This window comes from Chanos chanos, chromosome 2 (genome assembly GCF_902362185.1).
Source record: "Chanos chanos chromosome 2, fChaCha1.1, whole genome shotgun sequence".
Classification (NCBI taxonomy): domain Eukaryota; kingdom Metazoa; phylum Chordata; class Actinopteri; order Gonorynchiformes; family Chanidae; genus Chanos; species Chanos chanos.
The window spans coordinates 9,616,508-9,635,801 of record NC_044496.1 but is presented as its reverse complement, the minus strand read 5'-3'; the positions used below and the strand labels follow the sequence as shown (position 1 = coordinate 9,635,801).

General features: G+C 39.7%; 1 protein-coding gene and 1 non-coding gene across 2 annotated transcripts in view; one reads left to right on the top strand and one right to left on the bottom strand.

The window, feature by feature from the left end:
- The window catches only part of b4galnt4b (beta-1,4-N-acetyl-galactosaminyl transferase 4b), a 58,397-nt gene that overhangs the window by 27,015 nt on the left and 12,088 nt on the right, over positions 1-19,294 (bottom strand). The window contains exon 2 of the mRNA XM_030766299.1: positions 10,053-10,162. Within this exon, the coding sequence (XP_030622159.1) occupies positions 10,053-10,162 (110 nt within the window). The remainder of the gene's footprint in view (positions 1-10,052; positions 10,163-19,294) is intronic.
- trnat-agu (transfer RNA threonine (anticodon AGU)) lies at positions 1,049-1,122 on the top strand. Its single transcript has one exon. It is a non-coding gene; the product is annotated as a tRNA-Thr (tRNA).

Sequence of the window (19,294 nt, the reverse complement as noted above, 5' to 3'; positions counted from 1 at the left end):
ATACTGCCAGAGCACCGTTTGAGGATAGTGACCTCGTGGGGATACCGAACTCTGCAAGAGACAGAGGTCAAGACTTGGAAATACATGAGCTCAGTGTTTCCTCACTCTGGGTTTCCATATCAGACAGGAATAATAAGCAGATGGTTTCTGGCATCCACAAACAGCTGGAGCCAAATCCGAGGAAAATCAACAAGGTTAATGAATTCTCCTCTGCAAGTCAACACAGCAGGTGAAAGAAAGACGGAACTGTAGACTCCTTGGTGATTTTTGACATTTTTCTCCTTCCAATTCCAGCCGCAAACACAAGTGAAATGACTGTCTTCATTTAATGTTTCAGCCAAAACAACACTGTTCAAATCAAACAAGAAAGCTAGACAAGAAGCGAGAAATAAGAGTTTTCTGTCAGAATTTGTGTATCCCATTCATTCAAACAGTTAGATAGTAAGATTCAAGATTCAAGTTTTATTTGTCATTTGTAACTTCTAAATATTAATTTTTAAAGAGCAATTCCATTGCTCTACATTCATCACTATGCACAACACACACCACATAATGAAATACACTGTAGTAAGCGATATATAATGTGCAAAAGGCACATATACAACATCGCGCAGTTGCAGCTGCAGTTAGTTATACAGTGATCTGAACCGTAAGTGTGTAACAGCTGTAATAGTAAGCAAAGAAGATATGCATGAATAGTCAACTCAAATTTAGCTTGGCATAATGCATATAGCTAGTAGTTACAAACTGTTGGCTTTGTGACTGTCTGTCTTTGCAAGCAAGGACCCTTGAGTTGTTTAGTTAGCTTTCTTGTTTAAGATCCTGGGTTTGAATTTCACCTCGGTATCCAAGGTGTTCCAGCAAGTGACAGAAAGTGCTCTAGAAGATGAGGAGGTGTGTTTAGCACCAAAAAAGGTTCTGAAAGACCTACCAGTTGAGTGAGAAGATTCAGTTAGTTTTCAGGTGGATCCAATCAAATATCAAGAAATTGCCAGACAGTGGAGTCAGGCTGTCTGACAGAATGAAATTACATGATACACAAGTATGTGGCACCATGGCTTAGTTGGTTAAAGCGCCTGTCTAGTAAATAGGAGATCCTAGGTTCAAATCCCAGTGGTGCCTCCTTAACATTAATATAGCTTGGTCTTTATTACTTTGAATACAGAAAGTCTCTAAGGTGATCACCCAGACATCCTAGTACAGTCCATTCCTCAAGGACAGACCCTCCTCTTGCATGATACTATTGTTATAATGAAGGTGATTTTCATAGATCTGAGTTCAGACAAGGAAACACAACCTCAACAGAATCTGGAACGAGTGATTGAGAATAGCGCTGCCACGTGACACTCATTATAATTGGACCAGATTCCTCCTGATCCACTTACACGATGATAACTTTCATTCTCTGTTCAGTTGAATCCAGGGTACCGAATGCGTTTGAGCATATTCCTGATATTGCGGTGGTTAACAAATACATAATCTTTCATGACTGCCAGTCAGACTTAGAGTTGTACATATTCACACACTCTGTAGTCTTATACTCATAACACCTTTTTTTCTCTCAATTTTAAATAGACAGGAAGCCTAACTTAAGGGAAGGAGCAGAAAAGAGTCTTCAGTTGCTCTCAGAGAAACTTAGAGAAATTATTGTTTCAAGCTCTCTTCCCTGGCAAGATCAAGGATTCTCCAAGGAGAGCTTCTTTGCACCAAGGTGAAGACTAAAGCAATAAAATCGACAGCAAAGTGGGTCAAATGAACTGGGGTATGCTGGATGTCTTGTGTCAGTTATGAGAAGGGAATCAGCAGAGTTGAAAGACTCCAGAGTCTAATAAGTCAGCATTTAAAAAATACATTGAGCTTTCAGAGGGTTGGGAGCCTGTTCAAATTAAAACTGAAAGGCTTAGCGCTGCAAGCTACAAGCCTGCTGCCCATTTCCCAGAACCTCCCTCTGTCTGGTCCCTAAGTTTGGGCAGAAACAGCTCTGTCAGTACCTGGACAAAACTGTGAGAAAGCCATTGTGACCACCAAAAGACCAAACTGGTAAAAAATGCTGATACCTGGCCTTTATTTCATACCTGTGATATTTCTGCCCCTATTTGCTTGCCACTGCTGGCTAGTGTAAATGTATGCTTAGGATGTGCTTCACAGACTGGATGAGATCAAAGTTATCATCACATCAGAACTTGGATGTTTTCTGCAAATACTCCCAACTGAAAAAGTAGCATGAAAATGTGCTGGTCAAAGTGCTTAAACTACTACCTCGATCACCAACCTCAGAAGCTAATATTGGTAGGTTATCATGTCTGTGCTCGCAGCAAATCAGGGCTTTGGTCTTGGGCCAAGAAGGACATTGGGACGTCTTTTCCTAAGGTGCGGTTCCAGTAGAGAAAGGACAAAGAGATCTGATTGGACAACTGATACTTCATGAAAGTGCTTGTTGTTTGGTCTCCAACACTGTGTGCAAATTGTATGGCCAGTCATCACATAGCTGAGGTTGAGGTTATGGAGGTCACAGAAGACGCATTCAGAATCGTCTTGGTTTGAACCTATATGTGCATCCTGATAAAGGGAGGGTGCAGTGTACCAAACTACAGGTGTGCTGAGGGCCCTTCACCCCCCTGGACACTGCCCATTTGCATCTGAGCCAGCTCATCTTAGTTAAATTGATCAAATAAATTTAGTTCAACTTATTGATATGAAATAATTCATTGCATTCAGCCTATTGATGGTGTATATGAATGTTTTCAGTGAACAGACATACTGCCAGATACTGCCCTGGATACCTAATTCCAGGCCCAAATAGTGGATGCTTTGAGCACAGTGATGATGCTGTAACCTCAGTGGGGAGGTAGGGCTTTCACTCTTACAGCGACCATCTCTGGTATGGTGCGAACTCCCTCTGAGAAGAGATATTTGGGAGGAACATTGTGTCCTATACCAGTGTTCTGACTATAGATGATTTGAATGGGTGGGACCATTAGCATCTGGTCTTGTTTCACTACTACAAATTCACCCTCAACAGTAGGTCAACCTTGAGTTCCTTGAGTACCACACAACACTACTGAAAGAAAAAGCAGGGAAGACCACACTGACACATTTACCAGGATATATGTGTCTGGTAACATCATAACACAGAGAATGGCTTGTGCAAGAAGAATGAGTAAGAGAGGGAACTAGTACTGTGAGGAGACAACCATTAACCCCATACTGCTGGGTTACGTTGGTAACTCAGGGCTTTGACTTAAATAAAACATTGACTATGAAGAGTAAGAGCACACACCATATCACACTGAAATCCCATATATTTTTTTTTTTATCAGTTTTCTATAGTTTTTATTTCATTTTTAAAACTAGTTATTATTTATTTAATTGTTTTACGGAATTTCTCAGTGATCTGGACATTGTAATGTAGCTAGCATCCATGAATCATACACTATTTCTGGAGAGCTAAGCACACATTCTACTTTCATCGACTCAATTTGTGATTCTGTTTCACCCAACGCAAACCCCATACACAGTTCTCAATGTGGTAGGACAGTTGGCACAGAGAGAACACCTGTGTCTTTTGTGTGAATATATGAGTCACTTGGCAAAACTCAAAGTGGTAATGCACTACAACACACTTCACCTCTGAAAACGCCATTAAACCAAATTGCTCTCTTGGTTCTCCTGTTTCAAATATAAAAAGTGTCACACAAGGACCCGTAATTGTATAACAAAAAGCAACAGAGTGACAAATAGCAGAAAGGGAAAGAGAGACATGAAGACAAAGCAGACAAGCAAGGTGATGGAATATTTCAAATGAAATAAGAGTATGAAACCTGATTACACGTTGGAATTTATGTTTTATGGGGTGTATCACATTGCATGCCTTGAAAATCATATAATTTAATATATAATGTGTGTTAAGAAACCACATAACAGCTACATTACTTCACATCAGGTTAAATGTGTTTGTTAAAATGTCTACTGAAAAACATTCTCGCACTGGTGCTGTAAGGAACCGCTTAGAGTTTAAAATGCATCAGTGTCAAAAAGATTTCTTGGGACTGAATGTTTGATTTTTTTTCTTTCTTTCTTTTTTATCTTCTTAAATTCTCTCTAATGCAGTGTACAGAATGTAGGGAAATGGGAGTTTTCAGAGATAGCTCTGAGACTGTGACCATTTAAAAGCCATATGTATTAAAGTTCTTGTATTTGAGCCCTTATGGAATACTTTTTTTTTTTTTTTTTAACACAGCAAGTATCATCTCAAGGCAGAATTGAAGCTTGAAAAGGCACAAATGAGCATATCGGAAGTCTATAAATAAATATGGCTGTTTAGCCTGGAGCCATGATACTGCAAGGGGCATCTGTTCCCTCTTTACCTTCTAATGTTATTTGTAATTCTCTTTGAATTCTCTCCTTTCCTTGGAGCAATGGACTGAGTAACGATGCACTAGATTAATTTCGTGCGTTTACCAATGCGCATGCTTTGTCTTAGTAGCACAGAATACCAGATAGGGATGCATCTTGACCGGTTAGAGGTTTGGCCTGAATGCACGTAGAGGCTAAGAGCTATATTCAGTCTGGGCTATGCACAGTCTGGAACATATGCAGTTTAGCCTATATGCAATCTGAGCGACATGCATGGATAATGTGCTGTGTGAACTATATGTAGTACAGGCTATGCATCGTCTAATATGAAATATGATACCCAAGAAGAGTGAAGCATTTGGAGCACTAGAGTGAGCTGGTAACTAGTGTACAGTGGGGATATGTTTCCTGGGAGTCTATTGCCCCTTTCCAGCTATCTACCAGCTATGCGCATGCCAGTAACCACACCGTAAGAGATGACATTATGAATCTCTAGAATAGCACAAGCCAGTAATATCATGTATTGTAGCTGCACAGCAAAGCTAGAAACAGAGTAAATGTTGCACAGATTAATACAAATTATCAGTGTATTTAGACATGTGCCCACACAGGGCAATATGGATTCAGTCTAAAAATGTACAGTCCCTGTATGATATTTAGTGCCTTACATATTTGAATATTTGGTGAAAATGTACTGTGAATCAAAAGAGCAACACCGTTTAAGTCAATAATTTTAAGCAGAACTACATCAATATGATGTATAACTGTACTTTACAGTAATGTTAGTGTAACACTAGGTTTCCACACAGCGAAACACTTAGCGAATTTCACATTGTGACATTTCGCACTGGGGTCGTGGTTGTGAAAACAGCATGCAAGTCACCTAGCTCAAAATCGCGAGTGCTTAAATGATGGTCGACAGTGGTGTACTTGCTCTGACCAGAGCTGACGAGAGAGTTTTTTGTACTGCTCTGGCTCCATCTAAGCTCAAGTAACACGCAAACAACAACCCATGTTGATGTAGACACAAATGCTTGCCGATACATCTTTTAATCATATACATGTTTTCATGCTACATGTGGCATTTAGCCCACGCCATCTTGCTCAGACTTTTCGTTACCCCCGCTTCTCTAGAAAACGTCACGTACCAAACACATCACACATTGAACTGACTGGTTCTCACGTGATTCCTATTTGCATAAAGTTGAAAATCCTGCAGCTCAATTTCGCATGCTTCTGCAAATTTGCAATTTGAATTTTGCACCCATTCAACCTCGATGAGAGCGATGCAAAATTCACAGCTATGAACGTACCGTAAGGCTTAAGAAAAGAACCCCCCCCACCCCCACCCCCCACCCCCCCCCCCCCCACACACACACACACACACACATCTAAATGTTAGACAAAGAATATGAGATTATGTATTCATGCATACGTTTATGATTAAAAGTGGGCAAAGCAATTACTATGGCAAGTCTGTTGGATATGCTTATAGACCCACATGTTTATGAATAATATAAACTAAAACTAAAACTACAACTAATGTATGCAAGATAAAAGCTGCTAAAGGTCTTACTTTTGCTGTTCTTTAAATCTTACAGGTAAATCCTACAGGCTGGAATATTCTTTAAACCCCTCCTGATAAAAGCAACAACAGAACTATGATATGTTATTGTGTTTGTAATCCAAACAAACCTGTTAATGCCAAACACTGATGCTGAGATGGAATGGCTCGTGGGTTTCATGTGGGGATTGATCCGACCCTTTGGGATACCACTTTACCTGGAATCTCTAAAGCACCCATCAATGACTATGTGTGATGAAACCCTGTGATAGTATTCACCTTTTCAAAAAATATTTATCTGTACTGAGGCATTTGCCTTCTTTAAAATCTTTCCTTTCAGGTACAGACATTCAGATTCTCGATCAAAGATGAAAGATCATTTCTGAGTTTTCTCTTTTCCCACTTCAAGTCCAGAGGTCTCGGCTAAGCCTGGCTTTCAAAAAAAGCTGGATTTCAGTGAACATGTCAAGAAAAGATACACAATAAGCTATAACGGATCAAATTCTATCCCCACACTCAGGTACAGGCAGGTACAACAAAGACCCTCACACACAGGGCAGCTACCAAAGAATCTCCGAAAATATTATGCTTCAGCCTCTTCAAGTGGGGTCATTCCGTGTGACAACTGACCAAAAATATTCATAGCATGTCTTTTTTTTCTTGCACTATGAATAAATTTCCCAAGAGAATTTCCCAAGTATTGATCCAGAAATGCCACTTAAAAGTTTGTCTGAGAAAAAGGTTTGTAAAGGAGCCATTTATCTGTCTTTTTAAACCAACTCATTTCTAATTCAGAGTACTGAAACCAACTCATTCCTAACTCAGAGCATTGCTTAGACATTTTTGAGTCACTGATAATGTTGTATCTTCTCCTACATGAACAACATATCTGAGGTCTTTATAATGCCTTCCTTCAGCACCTCTTACACTAGTACTGTTGCTGTAACACAGGATGGTTCTGGTTTATATAATGGATGAAGTTCATTTCACTATTTCATGCTACATATAAAATAGTAAAACACAGTGTAAAATATAATGCACAATGAATGAGTCAATTCATAAAAGCCCAAGCACAGTGAGATGAGCCCGTGGCTTCTTCAATGACTTCTTACATGAAAATTATGACTAAAAATAACATTTTAAATTATTTTATTTAGACATTTTTTCTGTGTTTGTCTACACACGCTACACTTTCACTGCACCCTTCTGGATGGCAGTTTCATGATACATGTTGCTCACCTAGACATCCTAGCACAATAGCACATTATTCCAAAACTAAAGTAAACAGTAGTGTGCATCTTATTACTAGCCAATTAACTCTTACCAAATGGAGAACTAATAGATTTAACAAAGGGGAACCAAGTTAAAGTCAGATTTTTGCCTGAAACAGAGCCCACTGCGAAACAAAAAAATCTTCGAACATGCAATGAACCATACCATTACTTACAGTACATTTAAACAAACAAACAAATATATCAATAATTAATCAAATAATAAATAAATAATCTATGACACATCCTTCTAGCAGAAGCAGCTGATGGGCTGAATTGGCTGATATAATTTGACATGAGTTTCTTGGCTGCCGAGTGATACAGTTAAGTGCTATGCAGAGACTCCAGTATTCAGCAAAGCTATAGAATAACAAAACACAATTTTCATTCAAGTATGCATTCCCACATCAGCAGGTGACAACAAACTGACAGCAGATTCAAAAGGATTGGAGTTCCATAATACCTCAGGTGCTCAACAAATGGAGAACTAACAGATGCTATTGTTACCCATTGTTATTGTTGGCCCATTGTTACTGCTAAGCATGACAGAAAATTGTGGTTTGGTTGTGTTCTTTAGATTTATTACCACTAGTGAATTCAAAGTGCACTATCTCTATCCAACCATCCCCTTTAATTGTTGTGAACTGTTCATATAACCACAGAGGATTACTCAAAGATTTTAAAGGAAGACATGGAGTCTGTCCATCACCACACACGCACACACACACATCCATTCAGTAATATTCATCTTAGTTTTACACATACACACACACACACACACACATACACACACACACACACACACACACACACACACACACACATCCATTTCATAATATTCATCTTAGTTACCAGTAGTGTAAACACTGTAAGGATTGTAACACAAAGATTGAGTCTTTGAAATGTGCACATAAAATCTACAAGGCTGAATGAAGAATGAGTCAGCAAAAAAGGTCAGCAAAATTGGCTATTTTAAAATGTTTTTTCTGCTTCTCAAAAAAGTGAGAAAGTGAGATGTTTAATGTTACAACTGGCAGTTTAATGAGTTGGTAATAGAAGTCCCTTCTCTCTCTTCTCTCTCTCACTCTCTCTCTCTCTCTCTCTCTCTCTCCCTCTCACCCTGTCTCTGTCTTTCTCGGTGTCATAAGTTAAGGTCAATAAAGTTCCTCCCAAAAACTAAGCACAGAAAAGACTTGGTAACTGTGCGCCGAATGTTGAATTGTAAATTAATGTAGATCAATAACAGTTTTATGAATACAAAATGCAAGACCAATAATATGAGAGTTTGCCTGTCTGTCTAATGTTCATATAATAAGATACTTCAGGTTAGACACTAGCCAGACAATTTACTATTGCACTACAAATTATGAGCAGAAACATTATTGAAATGAGTTTTCAGTGACATTTTTACTTTGGTCATTGGAACAGTAGCTCCAAACAAGGCACACATTCAGCTCACATAGACAAAATGTAGGAAGAGAAGTGCAATTGATGTCTGTAGGGGAAATCAGTCATAGGGACAGAAATCAATGTGAGATAATGAGACCTTAACTCAGAACACTTTCAACTGTACAAGAACAGCTGGCCATAAACCTCTACTCCCACAAGACACATACAGTATACCACCTGTGATGATCCTGCTTTCAGCGACCCGCTGCTAGAATGCACACATACAGTACAAGACGTCCACACACACAAAATATGTCACACACACACGCACACACACGCACACACACACATACACACACTCATAAATAAAGGCACTGCACATTAAATCAGGACTTAGAAAAAAATCACTACACTATGAGGTTGCAGCTTTAATTTTCTGTGTAGTATAAAATTGTACAAGTTTTATTTACCTCTGCACTGTAAAATTGTAATATTTTATTTCTCCGTATTGTGCGCCACTTTAAATGCTTTAGTTCTCCTCGTAATATAAAGCTGTAAAAGCATTCATCTTCTTTATTGTACACTAAGACCTTAAAATGAAGTAAAGAATTGAATTGCTATTTTAAATTCAAACTCAAAGGCTGCTAAAAGGGTTCCTGACAGGGTGTAAAGAAATCATCCCTTCTTTTCATTGTTCATTTCACTGAAGTGCCATTTTACAAATCATTGTTAGTCATTATTCAGAATTCCATCATTCTAAGCTATTTGAGTATTTCTGAAATCCTTTTTAATTGATGTGGTATAACATAGAGTGCCTCACAGAGGATTAAAAAAGCCCTGTGCGTGTGTGTGTGTGTGTGTGTGTGTGTGTGTGTGTGTGTGTGGAGCGGTAGAGATAGGGGTAATGACAGCTTGTACTTCAGTCTATTACATGCATGAGGCCTCACAGAAATGAAACAGTATATGTTCCTTTGTAGAGTGAATCATTTCAATGACCTGAAATTACCAATCACAAGGCATTTGAAAGCACCCAAAGCAGTTCTGCCGGGTGTGTAGCCTTTCATTAACGCCAATCAGTGAGACCAATTTACTCTCTCACCTTTTTGTATGTGGAAAGTGTTGACTGAAATCTCAGTTTGTTGAAGACAAGTAAAACCAAGGTCTGAGTCTATGTCAAATTCAACCTTACATGAGGAAGATACAGTGAGAATATGTATTTCCCCATACTATACACCACACTAACATCAATAAGGGCACAAATAATATAATCATTGTGAGAAAGATACTGTAATGAATGTTTGATGTAACCACATCAAACATTGTGGGTGCATGCAGTTGCATCCCACTACACGTGGGATGTAACCACACGTAGCACAGCACTGCATCAACAGTACAACATTTAGTGACACAGTTTCAACAATTTTACCGACAAAATATGAAAACGCCCAATGAAAAATATGCCCAACACTTACCCCATGCTCCTCCTCTCGTTTGTCTCTGGTGTTACGGCTGGGAATACTGGGTGAGGAGTGGGAATCCTTCTTCTGATTAGACTCCATTCCATCTGTATGTCTCTCCACATCTGAGAAGAAAAACAAACAAACATAGGATGCACTTAAAGGTGTGAATGCATGCTACCTCTTCCCAAACATCACTTCAATCCACTGAAAGCCAGCTCTTCCTTCTATAATTACAGTCCATTAAAATGGATATTAAACCTGTATATCTCTTTTTATAACTGCCTCTGAGTTTTTAAAAAGAGATATACATCAATAACTGTCATGGTATGCTGGTGAAGAAAGAGACACCCTTACATTTTGCCCTATTGTTTTTGCAGCTCAGACTAAATGCGCTGTTATTTAGGCAACAATTACTGGAGCTGTTATTCGTTCATGTCGCATACAAAGTAGGGGAGTTTGAGGGAAAGTGAAAATATTCAGTAAACGAACTTCTAACGGTTCACAGGACTTGAACTGTATTTCTGCAGTATGTAAGCAAGAGGCTAAAGAGAAAGTCGGTGACAGAGAAACCCTTGCGGCTTCAGCTTAAAAATGACCTGCCTCATTAAATATGCTATTTCACTTATATTAGGCCACTTGTTGACATTTCAGCACTTTTTTTCTCCTCACAGGGGGACGTGATTTCATTCTGAAAGAATTAGATGGCTTTACCTTTTTGGAAAAGTCAACAGCACCTCATTTAATCTGATAGCAGCTAACATTTGTCTGTCGACGCATAGCACGGGCGATATTTCATCTGAATCCATGACATAAATTAATAAAACACATCTGAGTTAAAAGAGAAAGCATATTCTTATTCATTTCTGTTTATTCCTGGCATTTTTGTGCCACGAAGGCAGACACAGTAAACTGGTTATTGTCACACTGTTCATGTTAATATGAAACACGCTGCGAGAGTAAATACACTTTCAGTGTTAATTAAACGCTGGCTGATTTGCTGTGTTCTTCTGGGCTGATGAGTTTTGCAGGAACTGACCCACAGAACAGCACAGCAGAAGGACACATTCCTACTTTATCACTGTAGACCAGACAGAGAGAGACAGAGAAAGAGAGAGAGAGAGAGAGAGAGAGAGAGAGAGAGAGAGACGAGGGGTTGGACCGAAAGAAAAAAAATCACAGCAACAACAAATAAGGGTACACCAGAAAAAGAGAAATGGGTGCTATTAAGGTGTGAACAGTGAGGGGAGATGGGGAAGGGAAAGGCAGCAGAGATGTTTCAAAAGAACATCAAACAAAAATGATTCACAATGTGAAAGAAAGAAAGAAAGAAAGAAATAAAGAAAGAAAGAAAGAAAGAAAAGAAAGACACAGGGGTGCGGGATGCTATATTATCTCCCGTGGAACAGAGAGACGGTCCCAGTGCATCTGGCAGTGAGACACCCCCAGACTGGCAGATGGAGAAGCACTAACTCCTTTTTCCCTTTCCCCCCGAACATGGCTCTCTCTCAGGGAATGATGTATGTGCTTTAGTCCTGAAGACATAGATGTGCACCCACGCGGTTTTTGGGTAAAAGGTTCAGAGAAAATAACAGATGGGACTGGGGGATAGAAATTTTGGCTGAGAGGTGCTGGAAACCTAGCCTAGAAAAATGTCACTTGGATGAGGTGGGTGGGTGGGGGGGGGGGGGGGGGGAAGAGAGAGAACATGATACATAAAAGTATGAAATTTGAAGACACATTTACTCACAAGCACCAGCAAAAAAGAGTGGACATACATCTGCTGACCTTCATACGGCACAGCATTTCTCTCGTGTCTCTAAAGGCGTGACTTACATTTCAAACACTGAGACAATTGTGAATGAATATCACACACACAAACACACACACACACACACACACACTCACACAGCCTCTGTGCCTCAGGATCCCGATGGTAAAATGGTTGGAAGGAAGTTGCAAAATCAAATAATACAAAATTAGATTTAAATGTTTTCCAATAAAACCGCTCAGCTGGGAATAAGATCATTCATATGACGGTTTACATTGTTTGTCAGAAAACATATGGCCAGAAACCGCTTCTTCCTGAGAATCAATTTTCTCTTCAGTCAAAATCACACCAAGAAGACAGCACTATGCCTGTAAAATGAGGTGTACTCCACTGGTCTAGTGTTTATCTCTCACTCAGTAAATCTAAGGGAGGCGTTTAAAATGTATCTAGGTCATACTTCCCAAAACTTCAGTACCCTCTCAAGAGTAAACTACATACATACACACATATATATACACACCCTGTCCAGAACCACAAAATAACTCAGCATTACATCACAATGCTGCTTTGAACTAAAGTGATAAGAGAAGTGATCCAGAATTAACCTATGAAGGACATTTGTGAATATAAACTGTGTTTTAGCTCAGATCATTTGTCAAATGCCTTTATATTTCCACACAAAAAAAACCTCTTGGTATGCAGAAAAGCTTTGTCTTCCTCAACAGGCGCCGACTTTTAATTCAACCCCATATTCACCTGGTGAGTACTCTTTAAGAAAGACTCACTTTCCAGCACAACTTTCTGTGTTCCAGAAACATTTATCATCTAAGGTCAAACTAGGAGAGTCATTCTAATACTATATGAATCACTCTGATAAGGTGTATTCCATTACAATCAAAATCCGGAGAAACCACTGGATTTTTATCACGACTATGGAGATGGTCATGAAAAAAAATCAAGAGCATTGTAAAATTATGACATTGTTAGCTACCTCTTTCCCTCACTCTATTACAGCAGTAACATATCAGTGGATTACAATAAATAACAAAACCGCACAGATAATACATTCATCTCATTGTCCTTTTCACAACCTTCATTTCACCTCTGTCATTACATAAGTATAATTTTTCTCTATGGGAAATTGGAGCAGTTTGACATTGAGGACAGGTAGGAGAGGCATGGGTTGTCTGTGACGGACTTATTTAGTCGAGTTGCCCTGGAGGCTGAAAAACTGTCAGTATTAGGATGGCAGTATGTCTGGTGAACATGCCACTGTGAGGGTGTGTGTGGGTGATTGCGTGGGTGTGAGTATGAAATACTTAGGCAAACAATGAAAGATTAAAATAATATCCAGACTTGTCCAGCAATATCCAGTCTATCATTAAGTAGTATTAAGCAGTTAGATCCGTTTGCCAGATGGCTTAGTCATACTGAACAGTAAAGGCTGCAATCTAGAATTGTCAAAACTCAGAAAACGGTCAGGGTGAAACTGTGTGCGTGTGTGTGTGTGTGTGTGTGTGTGTGTGTGTGTGTAGGGGGGGGGGGGGGGTCAACTTTATCAAAGGTGCCAATGAGAACAGATAAAATTACAATACGAGGTAACAGATAACCTCATGGACTGGATGTGTATTGACCTAACTGTGGTCCATCTGCCCGTGTAAAAGCACACCCAGAGCAAACACAGCTGGGATAAAACATGCTCCATATTTCAGCCAGCCCTTCTGCAGGTAAGAATCTGTGCCCTCTGACATTGCCCTGGCTGAGGCTCGTGTCCCTCCTTCTTGACCTTGACGTGCCGCATGTCTCCACTCACAGAGAAAACCAGCAGAGCACCATCACTTATCCTCGATTTCTAAGCACAGATGGCTGGGCAGAGAGGCCAGCTTCGCCAGTCGGAGGAGAACACTGTGCCTCACCGACAAAAGCAGGCTCAGAGAAAGAGAATGTCAGAACAGAGGAGAAGATTTCTGTCACTGTGTGGAATACAGTTTCTTCTCTCTAAAGTCTCTTACCAGTCTACTGGACCACCGGGTACGCCCTGTATACGCATTCATTTCAGTCACCTATTCCCCTTTGTGATACCAAACTGTGTGTCCTGTTCTTTTACCTAACAAATGCTTCAAATCAGGCCCAGCTTTCAGTTCACACCCAGTACTGCACACTAACATGCTCAGACTACTGAATTAAACAGACGGTATAATATTACAAAGGAAAGTAAAGAAGCCAGCCTATGAACAGCAAGAGAGAGAAGACCACCTAACCTCTTGAATGTCAAAATCTGGGTCACAGAGAGTTGGGTAAGAAGGTGTCTTGTCTTTAAAGTCTGCGATATCATACCACAACACAGAAAATGTAAAGGGATAGAAAGGATGCAAGTGGCGTCAAAAATACGTTTATCTGCCACTGTCTACAGCGATGGTTCACTTACAGGTGACGTTTTTTATTAATCAAATGTAACATTGATGACAAAATAACAGGCCAGTGTGAGAAAAAGAGGCATCTCAATAAACAGTGGTAGGGGCACTCTGATTGGCTCATACTAGTTCATACGAGATTTCATTCCTTTATTTGATCTGGTTGATAATTGGGTAATTCTTTGCCTATGGCTGGACACTAAGCAAACAAAATATACATGAAAGGGAGCATTTTGTTCATATTAATCATAATGTCATAGTTATATGTCATATACCATATTTATATATCTGTATGTGTGTGTGTGTGTGTGTACACAGGAAAGCATTAGCATCTTCCTGATGATGCAAAGCCATCCAATGGCAGAGTGAGTGAGTGAGTGAGCTTTGGCATCTACAGGTATGATTGTTGGATTACAGATATATGACTATAATATCACATTAACTTTGTCAGTGTTGAGTAGAGAGGTCACCCATAGCCCCTCGAAGACTCGTTTCAATCAGCGTGTGCTTGTAGAAAAACAAACAATTTGACTCGTTTGAGAGGGGATTGGATTTAATAGGCTCTGGTATTTGCATATTAGTACAATGTAATCCTACATGCTCTGATTAAAAATGCATGCAAATGAGGTAAGCGCCCGAGAAATCTCTTTCATTAATCTAGCCATGCAAATGCATTGCATTTGACAGCACTGACTGGTTAGGATTGTGGGCATTTCTTTGCAGGAGTAAACATCTCAGTTATGCTCCGAATCACATAATCGAGCTCATTATCCCGTGCCCATGACTGGAATGGTGAAGGTAATTACATTTTTGTTTGTGTCATCTCTATGTTTTCCACATTCTTTGTTGTCACTTCTTTTCAAATATCATCTGTCAATATGTGACCTTAAAACAACCAGAGTAATCAGTGCATGACCAAAGTTTGGCAAACAAAACAAAAAGTCCATTTATATTCCACATGATTCTTCGCACACTATGCCAAATATGGGTAAATACAAAATACAGTAAATATATGATACTGTCTGCGATGGACTGGCAACCTGTCCAGGGTGTTTCCCTGCCTTTCACCCAATGAGCGCCGGGATAGGCTGCAGCACCCCGCGACCCTAATTAGGATAAGCGGCTTTGCAAATGAATGAATGAATGAATGAATGAATAATATAGTGTGTTAAACTTGAGTTATACACACCTTTCAGACAAGGGTCAGCACTGGACTTACTGAGCCATTACTGTTTTCATATATATATATATATTAATGCATGTTCATACCCATTAGACAAATATTCAAATTGGAACAAATGCACATATATGAATTGCCGTAATACAGTATTTTTTCCTGTACTGTAAAAAAATGAGTTTTAGTCAGAAGGATGAGTGCAACCAAGTTAAGCGAACTCACAAAACATCACACTTAAAAAAAGATGAATTGTAACAATTTCAGCTTCATTCAGAAGTTGCAAACTTATGATAACTTGTTCGATTAATGGAAAAATTTGTTTCCAACTAAATTTTCGAAAAAATACATTGTGGTCGATTTAGAAAAGCAAGATTACCAAACAGTGTAACATAACTGTTGTAAAAAGTAGCAGACAGTCATTGTAGAAGAAAGGGGGTATATTTTCCTATCCAAGCACACCAGGACTATATGAAAAAAGTCCTTAAGCAGGGTTAGTTTTTGGTTCGTTTAAATCCCAGTATACAGCAATACAAAGGGCGAATGCTGTGTGTATTTTTTAACATGTAAAAGTCAGTTTCCTGAGCTTGCCAGTCATTGGTCTGAGTTAACGAAAACAATCTGTGAACTGTTTTGTTAATAAAAACTTTAATACCAAACAAAAGTATGATAAAAAGCTTTTATACTAAGCAAAAATACAATTGTTGTGTATTTTTATGGATTTCATTGATTAAAACATTCATTTCTGGGTGCTTGGGTAGCACAGTGGAAAAGACACCAGCCAGCCATTGCAGAGACCCAGGAGCATAGGAGTCTGGTCCAATAGCAGTGCCTGGCCACGCATCCACATTGAAGCAATTGGCAGTGTTACCGGGTGTCAGGGTATTGTCCGGTGTATTGTCTCCCTGTTGCTGCAATAGAGACTCCTGGTTGGTCAGGGGTGCCTGATTGGTGGTGGGCTGATCTGGGAGGCATAGCATGAACCATGTGGTGTGTTACATCTTCTCAGAAAAGTCCTCTGTGGTCAGGTGAAAAGGAGTGGTGGACCACAATCGCACGTTTTTAAGGAGACATGTGGTGGCCTACATGTAAATCTTCATGTAGGCCACCACGTTCAATAAACGTTTGGACATACAAGTGCAGAAAGTGAACAGCATCAAAATTAAGTTGGAAAAACTAAGCTCAAAGAATACTGTTGGAGCCGAAATGTGTTGTTGTTGTTGTTGTTATTCATGGTGAGAATTTTGGATGTTTCTTTTGTCTTGCATTTATGATTGTATGGGGCATTGTTGAAGACATTTATTTTGACTTTGTTGAGTATTTCGTTTACCTGACCAATATGGAGATGCACAAATACACGCCCATTCCTTCAGATAGGTGACTGCAGCACCTGCTCTGTTAAGCTTTAATTTAGAATGAAACTCGTGTCTCGAGAGGAATGCAGCCATACGGTTTTTGACCGCAGCAAGCGTGACAGTTTGGAATTTACAAACAAAGAAAAGCCTCAAACAACACATCCATCTTGTACGGTAGGAATGTTTCATTCCCGGATTCATTATCATTTCGCCAGGAGTTGTGAGTTGTTTAAGCTAATTTTGTTAAGTCTATGTTATTTGAAATAAACAGCTGAATCCATCAACCGAATGATTATCTCATCGATCTAAATTGAATAAACTTAACGTTTTATATTTAAACATTTTAAGCGTGTAAAAGTAACAAGATGACTTGACTAAGTTCAACTGAGCCAACAAATTCATTTTTGCTGTGTGTTAAAGACAATGAAAGCTTATTTTCTATAATTACTACAGTGCAAAACTGGCCAGCCCGCAAACACTCTCCACTTTAATGTAATCCGTATGGATTATGTCAGAGCTGAACAGGACAGATGGATAAAGGGTACATAAGGAAGACAAAGAGGAACCCAGGGGAGATATCAGTCACTCCAGTGTGTTTTGACACCTGTCATCCACCAACAAAACCCTCTATTTGAGCAGGAGAGATGGCAGACATGGAGCTCAAGATGAGATCAGTAGAGGAGACAGAAGGAGTGTGACATGGTTGGCACTGGAAGGCATGTTGCTGCTACCTTCTTGCATTTCTAACACTTCAACAGCATGTGTGGAACATGAAAATCCCCCATTTGTAGCAGACATTTTCAGGGCGGAGATTTAGTCAAACCGAAAAGAGAATATTCCTCCGAACCCGTGTCCATTTAAAATATACCATCTGTGCTGGCATCCATGACACATATGTCCAAGAAAACTAAGACCGCAGTTATGACACCATCTTTAAATTTCGCTTGAGCAATGTCATTTTGTGAAGCCACAGTAAACAAAGAAAAGTTTCTTCCACCAATAAATGTCTGAAATACAAATCTGAAATGTCTTACAGGTGCTACTTTTACATTATACATAAAACTAACAAAGTTGACATGTGAGCCAGAGCTAGAAGTTTCATGTACAGTATATGTCATAACTACACGAAATACAAAGAGGCTAGCAAGCATTTGAGAATATGTAAACAAGATGCTAAAAATAATAGTAATCTTAATCTATCACCACAAAGTGACAAATCTATATTGGCCTCACAAGACCAATGAGACCATGACACTCCCCACCTAGCATCAGGTACCACCACATCCCAGTCAGTCTAATACGACACCACACTTGGGTCCTGTACAGAAATGAGTAGTAATTTAAATTCTGCAATAAGTCGCAAGAAAATCTTAGGCGGTCCTTGACAGATGACTTTTTATCGCTGCCTTCCACTCGTCCCTACTTTGTAGAGCGACTCGTGAAACAAGAAAGCACAGCCTGCCGGGGTGGGGGGGGGGGGGAGGCCAAAGAAATCCAGACCGACGCAGGGCTGCTGCAGCCTTTCTGTTGATAACTCTGCCATTTGTTGTGGCTCTGTCTATCCACAACAGTTTCTCCAGGTAACACCCTTGATGATGACGCTTCTGATATATCTTTCCCCTCCTGCCAAGAATATCCTATCGGCTCTGATGGCACCCTCTGTGAAGCATCTGCCTCAGTGTTGTAGCGGTGACGCACAATCGGGGCTGTGTCATAACGACGACCTAGAATGATGAGGAGTTTTGTCTCATCTTTCCCTAGTTTAGACAGTAATAAACCCATACCTAAACGACTGGATACGGCTGTGCGTGCGCAGATATCGTCTCTCCACAGCGTACCTTCACTCTTGTGAGTGAGCTGTGATCTGGTAAAAAGAGGCAATTGGCAACTCCCAAATGTAGTAGAGGAGATATGTGATGGTCTACAACCTCCACAGCTAGCATGCGAGACGTGCATGCGATGGGGATTAGAAAGACCAGGGAGCGACTGAATTGTAAAGAAAAAAGTGATAAAACATAAAAGAAGAACTAAAGTATGATCTTCAGTGGAAAACATATCCGTCGGGGCTATTTTACTGGAGGCTGTGTCGTACAGCCTGAGGTTTGAGGTGGCAAATACTTCCTGTGTTCATCCAGTTCATGGTCCCTGTTTTAGTGCAAAATGTTTTCAATTCATCATCCACATAAAAATCCTTGCATTCAAACCTTTTCACATCACTGCCATAATCATCTTTGTTTGTGGAGCACCTTTAGAAAGCACTGAAGTGTGTGGGATAGAATCTGTCTGGTCCGTAATGGACGTCTGGACACCTTTTGAAGGCTGCTCTAAAAGCTACATTGCAATTATTTCCAGCAGTTTCAAGACTTCCATCAGAAGCTTTTTTATTTATGAGCACTTTAACAAGCATTTATAAATGTGAAAAATATTGTGTGGGAATAGGGAACACAAACCAGGTTTCAGGACCTGAAGAACCTCCAGGCAGCATATGAAGAAACACTTCCATGAGCAAAACTATTCAGCTCTTCCCACATTCTGACAGTCAT